This window comes from Aythya marila (assembly GCF_965140915.1).
Source record: "Aythya marila genome assembly, chromosome: 1".
Lineage (NCBI taxonomy): Eukaryota > Metazoa > Chordata > Aves > Anseriformes > Anatidae > Aythya > Aythya marila.
The window spans coordinates 24,536,818-24,550,015 of NC_139042.1; the positions used below are offsets into that span (position 1 = coordinate 24,536,818).

Here is a 13,198-nt window from a genome sequence, read left to right on the forward strand (position 1 = left end):
TTGAAAATTCACAGAATCATAGAATTGTTTGGGTTGCAAGAGACCTTAAAGACCACGTAGTTCCAACATGCTGCCATGAGCAGGGACACCTCCCACCAGACCACGTTGCTCAAAGCCCCATCCAACCTGGCCTTGAACACTTCTAGGGATGGGGCAGCCACATCTTCTCTGGGCGGCCTGTTCCAGTGCCTCATCAACCTTACAGTAAAAAAAAATTCTTCCTAATGTCTAATCTAAATCTATCCTTTTTTAGTTTAAAACCATCATTACACTTACTATGCTCCCTTTAAGGAGTCCCTTTCCATCTTTCTTGTAGGACCCTGTAAGCCCACTTCTCTTCTGGCTGAATTCAACTTTCTCAACCTGACAATCCCAATTCTCAGCCTGAGAGAAATTCTTCTGCTTTCTACTGCTGGGGAAGGAAAATAGGGGCAAAAATATTAATTCAGCCTTATTCAGTTTCATGTATCCCAGAAGAGTGTACAGAGATTTTAATTTAGTTGCTACTACTCAGATAGGCAGTACTAGACATCCAGTACTGGAGGCTTATATCTAACCTTTTGATTGACCAGAATTATTAAGCTTTAGGGCCTTTGGATTTTAAGGAAGAGAAGAGATTTAAAATGTGGATTAGACTGAGAGAGAAAATATACTACTGTACAAATTGACTTGTCTGTCACCAGCATTGAGTAGCTAAAATTTTAAGGAAAGCTAACTTGAGAATGTATTTTTTTAATTTCAGTTTTCTCTTTTTGCATTTCAACATATTAATGGTGTTATTTTCTATCTAAAAATCTAATGTGAATTGCTAAACTGCAGATGAATTCTGTAGCCCTTTGCTGAGGTTATTTAATGAACCAGCAATGCGTGAGTGGTATGCAGGTAGAACATGCATGCTAAACACAATGTGAATTACAATTACTTCAGGCTTAGGTTTAGAATTTAAAAAGGACACTCAGAGCAGTAGAATAATGATTAGTAGTCACATTTATGTTTAGAATTGTAAAATACCTGATGAACTTAGAATCAGTTGCTACAGCCTTTGTTGACTAAATCACTGAGGAACATTTGGGACCATGATGATGTGATTCAGGAAAATGTGCACCAGTTTGGAACATTTGGGAATCCTGAAATATGTTGTATAAAACATGGCCTAAAAAGAAATGACAGAATTATGTATGACCTTTTCTTCTAGACTGTAGATTTTTGTTACTTCATGAAAAGAATATCTGAATGCTTGGCAGAGACACATATCAGGCATCTATCACATTAAATTATTTCTTTCATTCATATTATCTTTAGGTAGATAACTATGCATCTTTCATAAATCTGTTTTGGTTTGGCTTGGTTGTTGTTTTCACTGTTTGTGCCATTGGAGTGGTTTGATTGGCTAAAAGATGGTGTGTGTATTTTTTAATTTTAAAGCTGTCAGTCTTACACTTTTCTTGTTCTGCTACTACTTTGTTTTGCACATTTTTGTCCAGTCTATTGTGTTGTTCATAGAGTTTCTTAGTCTTCTTCATCTGGATGTCATTCTCTATATTCACTTATTGTATATTATTTTATCAGAAGAATGAGACATTTTGACAAGATTACCATGGATGATATGTCAGAAAACGGCATTTTCTTTCAAGCTAGGATGATAATGTCTCAATGATTTTGCATCCTCTTATAGTAGAGATGTTTCTTGTGACTATTTTTAATTTAATAACACCTTACCTGTCTTCATGTCTTGATTCACACCTAAAAAAGAACATCAACCAGATGTAGAGCATTAGTACTTGTGGAATATGGGGAGGATTGTCCTTTCTTCCAAATGGAATTAATTTTCAGACTTAAACTACGCTCTTAAGAAAACAGTCTTCTAAAGAAGATTTCTTCTTGTGTTTTTATGACATTGTAAGGACTCTGCTCTTGTCAGTAGCTACTCAATATTCCTTAACTCAAGTATTCCAGAACTCAAGTATTTGATTGAAACATTAATTGAGCTGGAGATCTTTTGTGTGGATACGAGCTAATTTTAGGAATTTTCATACTTTTATGGTGCAGATTAATCTACCGGTGTAGACTCAAGTTTTATTCACCTGTAGCAGCTGCTATGTAAACACTTTATATCACCAAGGACTGAAAGATATTATTAACTACAAATGAGAGCAATTATTTTAGGGTCGTGTATCTTAATCAATAGTTACTGCATTGTGCAAACTCATCTTCTCCTAATGTGAATGGAAAGAGACAGAAAAACATCAATGTGCCTAGAATTACCTTTCTGAAATACATGCTTTAGGGTAGTGGTAACGCCGTTGTTGAGAATGCAGAAATATTAACTGGGACTGTGATCCCCTTTAAAAAGAGTAAATTATTATTATTATTATTATTATTATTATTATTATGCTTGAGGAACCTGTAGTACACTGTCATCAGATAAAAGATCATAAAAAATAAGCTGTATGTTATTTTCACAAAGGCTTCACAAATAAAATTTCCATCACCAGGCTTTGAATGAAAATCCAGAGAAACTGAGGACTTAGACATATGTTAACTACATTTACAAGAGACAAAACCAAAACTCTTCACATTTTGATCCATTATGTGCCATCATGTTTACATGAAAGTGTAACAAAATAATTACCAAAGGAACTTCTAGAGCAAAATGTGGCCTTATTACCCTAAATAGTTGCATTTTCTCCCTACTTTATTTCATTACAATAATTATTTTTAGTTATAAAGGAAAATGTATCTGCTCAAGTAGAAAATGTGTATGATGATGATAATACATTGTCTTAACATTTACAAATATCGTTTGTTTCAGGTTGGTTTTTCACTCAGTTTTGCTATTGGCATAGACTTTTATTGGAATCGTTTTTTAAAATAAAGACATTAAAAAAATAAATAGAAAAGTTTAAATTTACCTGTCTGCACTATGACAGCTGTCCAGTGTTGACAAAGTGTTAATTAAATGTCTATACAATCTTTTCCTTCTTCCATTTTAGCATGTGCAATGTATTTACAAATTCTCAAGACTACACTTAAACATTATTTTTTAAAGGGCATAATACCAAAATTGTGCATGTAAATCTTTACTGGCTTAGTTTTGAATGCTTGATATTTTCTTTGCAAATCTAGAACACAGGCACACATAGTGGTGTCAACAACATATCAATGAAGTGATGTGATGTTTCAGTTTTAGGGGCACTGAAAGAGAAATTGAGTTTCTCAGACTGACAAAGAATAGGAGTATGGTTTCATATATGTGAAACTATAGGGTTTGTATGAAACTATATACTATAGGGTATATATGAAACTATATATATACATGTATATATATATATGGTTTGACTATAGGTTAACTATGAAACCGTATATAATATATATATATGGTTTCATATATAGTTCACATAGTCAACCTATTTCAAAAAGATTAAGGAAATTGCCTTTATTATGTGTTCTTTATCAATAGCATTATAACAGAGTGTAATCCTGTAATAAGCAAAAACTGTTGCTAACTCTGCTGCAGTTTTAGTAATCTGCCATTTCTTTTCCTACAGGAGCGTAGTCGTACCAGTGAAGAAGCCCCCACCAGGTAGTCTGGCCGTGACCACAGTTGGAACTGCCACAGCGGGGAGTGGGCTGCCACCGGGTAGTACACCTAATATATTTGCTGCAACAGGAGCTACACCAAAAAGTATGATTAATACAACAGGTATCGTCCTTAAATATTTTTGTGACACTCATTTTTCCTTTTTTTTTTTTTTCTTTGTTTGTTTTTGTTATTTTTAGTGGTGTTTTGTTTTGCTATTTTTAGTGATGTTTTGTTTTGTTTTGTTTTGAACCATCTTTTCGGTTACTGTTTTTGTACTGTTCAAAAAAAACTGGAATGACTAAATCTTGTCCTTTGTTAGAGACAGTATTCTCACTTGGTGTATGTTTACAATCTTTGATAGTACATGTTGGACTTGCACAACCTTTAAATGAGTGAATAAATATTGTTTTATAGTCATAGGTCAGAATAAAAATGAGCTATCTTCTCCAGTGCTCTGTAGCAGAGGATGTTTGTACGATATATACCAATTAATACCACCCTGCACACCAAAAAAAATAAAGACTACAGGATATTTATGCATATATCATAGGTTGTGAAGGTAAATAGTTTTGTTAATCATTATTTATCAATACAAGTATTTTATGGTTTTTGGAAGGTTTTTTTGGTAAGAATTTACCTAATTTAACTCTAGTCATGTCTTATCAGTAGTTCTTTATTGTGACCTATAGAAGGAGGATAAGAGTTTTTTAATTATTTCAACTATTAAAAGTGGGATTGTCTATCATGAAAGAATCTGTTGATTATGGAGACTGTGGTTTCCTATCAGAAATGAATCCTTACTGTGAGAGCAACCAATGTTTATTTAAACTCCTTTGAAATGTCTGGCTATGGTCTGTTTTCTTTCTAAACTAAGCAAAAGCACTTGAGAGAAGAGCTCTCTTCAAGGATATCACAACTGCAGTCAAGGGTTGAGAAAATTAAAATCTCCCTGGGGTTGCAGAAAATGGAGGGGGAAGCTTTTGGCATCCTTCTACTTCATGGAATAATATGAAGACACACTCATTATTTTTTTCTTTCTTTTTGCAGATTACCTTTAATACCTGGTAATAGAACTTTGATTTTTCTAATGATAAAAAACAAAACAGACAAAAAAAAACCCTCTAACTTAATTATCCTGAGGCAGATGGGAGGGAAGAATGCTCTGAATATGTTTTTGCTTCTATGAATGGTTTTATTTTGTGTAGCCAATTCTGTTAATCTTGAATGGATTTCCTTTTAGGTACTCTTGTATCATGCAAAAAATAACCTACATTGGAAACCTTGTTTTCCAAATGATATTGAGTAGTGTGAGCTTTTCAGACTCCTCACTGATTAAAGATCTGGCGTATTTTGGCTGGAATGTAGTAGCTCTTCTTTGTAAGTAATAGCATTTAAAAATCAGTCGTCTCCCTTATACCACTCTTAGTAGAGGACAGTATTGCGGGTACCATGGTATGTTCACATTTTTGTAGATTTTATAGCTTTTTCTGGGTTTTGTTTGTTTGTTGTGTTTGTTTGTTTGTTTGTTTTGTTATGTTTTACATTTTGTATTTGTCTCCTAGCTTGATTTATGGAAAGTATTAATTATATGAAACTTCAAGTGTCAGATTTAATTAGTCAGAACTAAATGTGTACTGAGCTTCTTGTGATCTTACTTGGTAAAGCCTTTTATGCCTGAATTCATCTGAATGAATTTTATTGATTAATTCTATCAAGAAAGAGTTTTCAAAATGATTCCTTTCCAACAAATTTAATATCAACATTTTAGAAACAGTAAATGCATTAATGGCAGCAAGAATTAGCATAACATTGAAAACATATATATATTAAATTAAAATGCTTGTTTTGCAACTTTTAATTTAGCTATGCCTACAGTAGTTAAAACAGTGATGGTATATGTCAGTTTTTGAGGTGTATGTGTCAAGTATCCCAATGCTTTCAGGTTGTAGAGTTTGTGAAATTATCTGTTATTAATGATTTTAGGGTAAGTAAAGAAAACTTCACTAAACTACAGAGATTTTTACTATGATAAGAAAAGAACAGTATACAATTTTATTAGAAACACTAGATGTCCCCCCAAACCTATTTACAGCTGTTTTTACAGTATGTCACAGCGTGCCAATGCAATTTTATCTTTGAGGTATATTCAGTGCTGGAATTCTGAAGAAGGTGGTGTGTGGGGTTTGTTTGTTTGTTTATTTGTTTCTTTAAGTTATTCATAGATTGGAGTCGGTGTTTACATTTCATCTGCCATCACTGTCATAGTCGATGTCACTGTCACAATGCAATGAAATGTATGTTACTGATGCCCTTTTAGTGCTTTGAATATTTCTTTTGGGAGACAGGTTTTCTTCCTTCATTACTGTAAGAGTCTGTTTCTGTAGTTTTTAGAGTTGATTTCTGTAATTCCTATCCTGATTCTCATCTCTGTGTTAAATCTGTAGTTCTTACTCTGTTTAACCTTATCTTCTGGGATCCTCACTGGTTAAATAACTTAGCAACTATGTTTTTAAACAAAAGCCATAAGGAAAAGGGGAAAAGCAATGTGTGTTACCTAAGAATATATAACCCACATCTCACTCACACTGTACTAAAATTGTAGTAATTAGCGTAAATCAGCTCCTACTCTAAATCCTGAACCAACCACTATAGTAGCCCAGCAAAACCTACTTCATTTTGGTATTGTTTTGAATGTTTTTTTGTTTTGTTTTGTTTTAATGGGACAGTCAAAAATCCAATTTTTACCTTAATTCACTTCAAAAAAAAAAAACAAACAAACAAAAAAAAAACACACTAAATACTTAAAGGCTAATAACAATAATAATAATAATAATAACAATTGTACCTGCTGCCAGAAAATATTTGCCCAGTACCAGCCTTTTATCTCTACTTTATTTTCAGATGGCTGCTGAAGCAGTTAAGAAATCATACAGGCTCTGCAAATATTTTATTTGTTATTTGTAGGAAATTAAAATATATATATATTAATATGCCTATATATCAGTTACTAACACTGACCAGCAATGGGAAGTTACTAGTTAGGATTTAAATGAAATTGGTAGAATAATGTAGTTGATCCCTTAACTTCATTTTCTGGGGTCTTCCACCTGTTGTTGCTAACTTGGCTAAACCTTTTGCTTGACACCCTCATCTCTGGTAACATTGCAGTCTCTCCAACTCTACAACAGTTAGTTGATACCTCTGTTGCTGTGATGTGTTACATGGTGACCGTGCAGCAGAACACTGACAGCATTTATCACGATGCTTTCACTACTGCTCACAGCCACTGTATGCCTTTTCTGTTTTGCTTCAGAGAGTCTGAACTCACAGTGCCGTTTCAGCAAACATGATAGATTGGCATTTATAGTCTAAGTTTAGCCCTTAGCTCTGACCCACATCACATAAAATATAAATGTACACTCTGTTTGCATCTTTTCTCTGGGCAGCTGTTCACAACCCATTGAAATGATACCCCCACTGCCCTCCTTACTCTTCAGGTCTTAAAATTCCCCTTGACTTGAGGAAGGAAACTGAAAAACTAAAATTAGAGTCTTGTTAGAGTATTAATATTCTTCAGACACTAGTTTCTCCCATTACTTGCTGAAGGAATGAAAAATTTATATTTTCTCAGTCACTTTTTTAAATTTCTATTTAAAAAAAATAAAATCTATTTGCCTGTAGTTGCAACTGGGCAGCCAAGACATATGTATGTATAGAAAAAAAAAACACACAGTTTAACTCCTATTCTTCTCAAGCTCATCTTAAATATACCTCTATTTTAGAAAATTCTTGATTTACAAGATGATGTAAAAATGTTTTCATCTTTGGAATATAATTTGAGAATAATGAAAATGAGGTAAGGATTTATTTTGCCTGACTTTCAGTAGCTATTTAGTTTGTTATTTCTATACCAGCAAAATAAGATATTAATTTATACGGTATTCAAATTGAATGTTTTTAATTGTTTTAGATTAAGTAACATTATTTCCTTACTTAAAAGTAAATGAATAAGACAAGGACTATATTAAAAGTTTCTAAAAGTTATATTTTTTCAGATTGAATTAAGACCTGTATTTTTTGGGGGACAGGTGCAGTAGACTCAGGATCTTCTTCTTCCTCTTCGTCATCCAGCTTTGTGAATGGTGCTACCAGCAAAAATCTCCCAGCTGTCCAAACTGTTGCTCCAATGCCAGAGGATTCAGCTGAAAATATGAGGTACACAATTTTTATCTTTTAATATTAATTATCATTTCTTTTCCCATAACAACCTCACACATACAAAACACTATAAAAAGGAATATACATATATATGAGAATGTATTTTAGCTTCTTCATTACGCCTTGCTGTAGTTAGTTGTATAATTCAATATGTATTTATAAACTTCTTTAGTACTAAGAATGTAGAAACTAAAATAACACTTCACTGAAAAGCCTAATTTCTTAGGACTATGCTGGTCACTAAAACTTTGTTAAAAGTTATTTTTTAGTTTACCAGCTTTTTACAACACTCAGTAATGAAAGTAAAAATCATAATGCAAGCACAACTTGGTAATAGGGCATTAGTAAGTGGAGAGACATAAATTCTTCTGAGCAAACAAAAGCCCTATTTAAACTAGAGAGGGTGAAAATGAACATGCATTTGTGCAGCTAACTAAATGGTGGACTAGATCTAGATAAGACGAACATGTTATGGAATAGTCCCCTAAAATCACCCTCTAAAATTCCTATTGCGTATCTTTGTATGATAATTTATTTAGTAAAGGTATTCATTTGTGCCATAGACAGATTTTCAACCTTTTCAATGTGCACACCTATTTGCCCTAAAAAGCTGCAACTGGATATAGTAAAGAGCTGACAATTGTCCCTTAGTTGGCTAGCTAATTCAAGATGTGGTTTTAAGATTAGAATGAAAACAGCAACCATGAATTGTTCATGAGCTTAAAAGTTGCCAGGTCTTGTCCTATAGGAGAATTTAATTCCTTAGTGCACTCCAGTGCATAAAACTATTTTTGTCTCATATGTTAGGACAGTATATTTCTGAGGACAAAGTCTTTTATAAAATTCAGATATTGAAGTATGTTAAAATTAACTTGAATCTTTAATAAATTTATTATTAAACAATTTTACTAATGTAACGTTCGTATATTTTTTCAAAAGCATTTTGAAAGTTTTTGTCCAGGAGTCAAAGAACAACTTCAGTTGCAAAATCAGGCCTTCATATTTTGAATTCTGAATTTGAACTCAAAAGTAGTTGTACTCCAAGTACTATATGTAATTAGTCAATGGAAAAATGTATATGGAGCACTACATCAAAAATGTAGATAAATTAATCAGCCTGAGTCTTTGGGGCTTTTTTTCCTTTCTTCACTTTCCTTTTCTACTAAAACTTTATTTTGGTAATAGACCATTTTTGTTTTTCTCATTTTAAAATTATTGTGCTTGTAAAAATCAGAGCTGTTTGTGGGGACCGAAAGCAAGAAGTGACAGCTAACTTGTCTAAGCCTTCCCTTATAGTAACTGCACAGGAAAAAAATAACTCCTTATTGCTGTAGACCAAGCAGAAGAGAGTGAGCAGGAGGATGATCTTGGACTCTTAGGCATTTAATAGTCTTGATTCGTAGGTGGAGGTTTGGTCCAGCCTGAGGTTGCAAAGGTAGCATACTTGGGACTGCGACAGTGTGTGCCCCTATCTCAGAATCTTGTTACATCTCTGCTGTGGTGATTATATATATACAAGGCTCATGTTGCTTTTTCTGTTTGATATCACATAATATTACAGAAATTGCAAAACATTGTACAAACTAAACTTTATCATGAACATACAAAGTATTTACTCTTTCTAAATATTTTCAATTGTCATTTAAAGTATTTCACTTCTGCCTTCTGTTTCTTTTTACTCTAAAAGATACATTTTTAATATCATACATTCTATGATATTTTATTGTGTTTCATTTCAAATCTTATGAGAATCTTTAGCTATCAAAAAAAAAAAAAAAGGGGAACTTGGGTTCCCTGCGATTGATACTGTACATAACAGTACATTTAATAAAAGTTGTTCTTGACATTCTTGGTAGGTTTTATTTAAACCTTTATTTTCACAGGCTGAAGTAAACAAATTGCATACCTAATTCTCTCACTAGATTGAAGTAAATTGCTTACATTCCTTCTCTGTGAGCAACTCAAGCACTAGCTAAGAACTACTAAGAACTATTCACCGGGTTATTTGCTTTTTTCCTCTGCAGTTTAAAAAGTATTTTTTTAATCTGATGCTGCTACTATGCTCCTTAAGTATTCTTTGTCCCAGTTTATCACCTTTGTGCTCTTGCTGTCTCCCCTGTCCCAGTTTATCACCTTTGTGTATATGGACATCATATATAATTATATATAATATATATTATTTATTTTCTTAATATTTTTTTTCAAAGTAAATAGTCTTGAATTTGGATGCTATTAAAAATGTATTTGCATTTAAGAATATGTACAACTGGAGAGGAAAAAATATTTTGTTTATTGATCACAAAATATCCTTAAAAACTCTTAGCTCAGTCATGAAAACTAGTTACATGAATCTCCATAGGGAGTTCCCTAATGATTGCAGGATGCATTATAAGGTATAATAGATGTGAGAAGCAGCTGTAGTATCAGATCAGTCTGTCTGTCCTCTTTAGCTTCTCTCTGTGCATGTGGTTGGACCATAAATTCAGTAGATGAGCCACCTGCTTCCCTGAATCTTTTTGGGGTCTCTGTTTATGCTTTTTTCTTAATTCTGTTTCTTCTTTTTGAAACTGAAGGAGCAGAGCTTCAGTCAGTTTTCAACACATAAATGCACCTTGGTTTTATAAAAAGGCAAAAGATTTTTTTTTCTATTTTTTTCTCTATTTAAATATTAATTTCCATCATTTAATATTAATTTTTAAAGAGTGCTAAACTTTGATCTTAAACTTTTACAGAATACTATCCCAAATTCCCTCTGAATAGATCCATAATGTACAAGATCAATCACTATCCATTTGATAGCAAGATGCTCAAATACCTTGAGGTATTAATCATAGAATGTTTAATCCAAAGTGTTGATTAACAGCATTAACAGCACAACCATACCTCCCATGTGATTGGATCTTTAAATAAAATTTTGGATAAAAATTTTGGAAAAATTTTTGTTTTCATTTTAAAACTTTTTAACTTCCTTTTTTTTTTTTTTTTTTTTTTTTAAATTGTACATGAAGTTTTCAGTTACGTGAACTTAGAACCTTTACGTAAATTTACGGTGAAAGCCTAATTTAAAACATGGTTTAGAGAAGTCTAGTCTAGATATATCTAGTAGTTTTTTCTCTAGCAGCAAAAGCTTGCTTTGCTCTATATTGCAAATGAAAAACTCAAAGCTAGTCATCAGTGTTTCAAGTACAGTCAATAGAAGCTCTAGCACGATGAAATTCACTCCGTCTAATCATTTAAAACAATGAAACTCTGATTTAGAATATTAAAAAATCAATATCTTAATTTGAAATAGGGAAGCAGCAACTTGAAAGAAAATAAGCTATAAGAATTCACTTTAACCTATTGAAGGAAAACTTCCAATGTGTTTATAATGTGATATTTGTTTTTAATTGTAGGAATCTTTATATGACCTGAATCAAAAGGTCCACATTTATTTAACATTTATATGTAGTAGATACCTATGAAAATTTGTTAGTGTTCATTCTCTAAGGTTCTGTCAATAAATGTAACTTCTTCCTATACTGTGCTTTTAAATGCCAATAATATTTTGTTGTTGTAGTTTCAGCACAAAGAAAATGTTCTGCTACAAACTGTCCGGGGAAAAATGAATGAAAGAAAGAAAAAAGTAAAAGAAAGAAAGGAAATGACAGAAAGAAAAAAAAAAAAAAAAAAAAAAAAAAAAAAGAAAGAAACAAACTTAATAAATATGTATATATATTGGTAGACCAGAATATGTATGTAATATAATTTGTTTTTCAGTAATACATCATTTCTTTGAGGTTATGTGGAAAGTGTTTAATCTTGGCACAAGAGTTTCAAAGGGCACAGGTGTTGTGCTCTGACAGCTTTTAAAAGGGACAGAATAAAGAAGGAATCTAAGGAGATAGAGTTCCTCAGATAGTACACAAACCTCAGCAGTCCTATTGCTAGCTTTGTATACTTGGAAAAAGGTATGTTATTTCAGAAGCAGTCACAACACACCTTCCCATTGTACAAGTAGAAATTTAGGAATACTCCATGCCTCAAAAAGTCTCAGCAGGCAGAAAAGTAGAAATACAGTAGCAAAGTGATTTACCTGTGATCATTTTCCCCCAAAGTTGAAGAAAAGAACATTGATTTTTCTTGATTCCTTTTCTAGAGCACTTCCTTGTCTACCTTGTCTAGAACATTTCTTAGTCTACCATTTCAATGACAGATATTGTTATGTGAAAGCTTGAAGAAAAAATCAAGTTATTTGTGATTGCATTATGTGAATAAAAACTGCTCTCTTCAAGTTTTCAAATATATATAACATATAAGGTGAGATAGGTGAAATATCTGACATTCTTCTTCCATGTTTAAAAATGAGAAAAAGAAAAAAAAAAGTTTGCTTGTTTTGGAACTCTGTCAATGCTGTAGAATTTAAAAGGCTGCCACACTGCTGAATCTGGAATGGCATTTTCATTTACATAAAACCATTTAAACACATGTAAATAATTTAAATTATGATCATTTTCTTCTCTAAAGAATCTTACAGAAACTTTTAAAAATAGGTGTGGTTTGACATCATTTAATTTCAAGTTTTAAGTCTTCTTCCAATCATGGTCTCTGTTTTTCCACAGTATCACAGCAAAGCTTGAAAGAGCCTTAGAAAAGGTGGCCCCTCTCCTGAGAGAAATTTTTGTTGATTTTGCCCCTTTCCTATCTCGTACATTGTTGGGCAGTCATGGACAAGAACTGTTGATTGAAGGTACTGTTTCTAAGATTATATTATTTTAGTTATTAGTAGTTTGATATGAATACTGTTTCTTTTCAACTATTTTTGATAAATAAATGAGTCAATTTTTAATGTCTTGTGATTTCACTTACTCTCATTTAACTTTATATAGAGTAATTAAAAATGTCACCCTGAGATATCCTGTCACATTGGAATGCAAAAATCTCTCTGTAATTTGCTTTTTGCTCCTCAGAATAATAATGTGTCTTTCATACTGACTTTGAGAAACTGTTGAAAAAAGTACAATCAATTCTTATGGAAGAAAATAAAGTGAAGAATGTGGTCCAATATTATTGATATGTGTGTCTAGATTTGGTAGGGAAATTGTTTCCTCAGGTGGGTCAATTGGATTCACATGGGCAGATAAAGAGCTGTCCCTAGAGGAGAATAAAAAGCATTTATGTATGTATGTGTGCATTTATTTTAAGAGAAGTATCTTTGAACATTTTCAATGATTTTTTTATGCATTGTCTTTACCACTAAGTAGTTATAAAATTTGAGAAAGTAATGAAAACTCTTAAGTGAGCCATTAAGTAATCCTGAAGTTATGTAGAAAGTAATGAATCACTACTAGCACAGCTAAAATAGTGATGGGGGAATGACATGAGCATGCACTTTTCTTATTTCATATATCCAGAGGA

The 13,198-nt window shown here is 32.4% G+C and overlaps 1 protein-coding gene across 7 annotated transcripts in view; it reads left to right on the plus strand.

The window, feature by feature from the left end:
• The window catches only part of NBEA (neurobeachin), a gene marked incomplete at its 5' end in the record, with an annotated part of 512,607 nt that overhangs the window by 214,368 nt on the left and 285,041 nt on the right, over positions 1–13,198 (plus strand). For 6 of the 7 annotated variants that reach the window (XM_082765401.1, XM_082765407.1, XM_082765402.1 and 3 more), the window contains 3 exons: positions 3,549–3,703; positions 7,672–7,798; positions 12,403–12,530. In XM_082765401.1, the coding sequence (XP_082621527.1) occupies positions 3,549–3,703; positions 7,672–7,798; positions 12,403–12,530 (410 nt within the window). The remainder of the gene's footprint in view (positions 1–3,548; positions 3,704–7,671; positions 7,799–12,402; positions 12,531–13,198) is intronic. The other variant, XM_082765403.1, reaches the window with a different exon arrangement.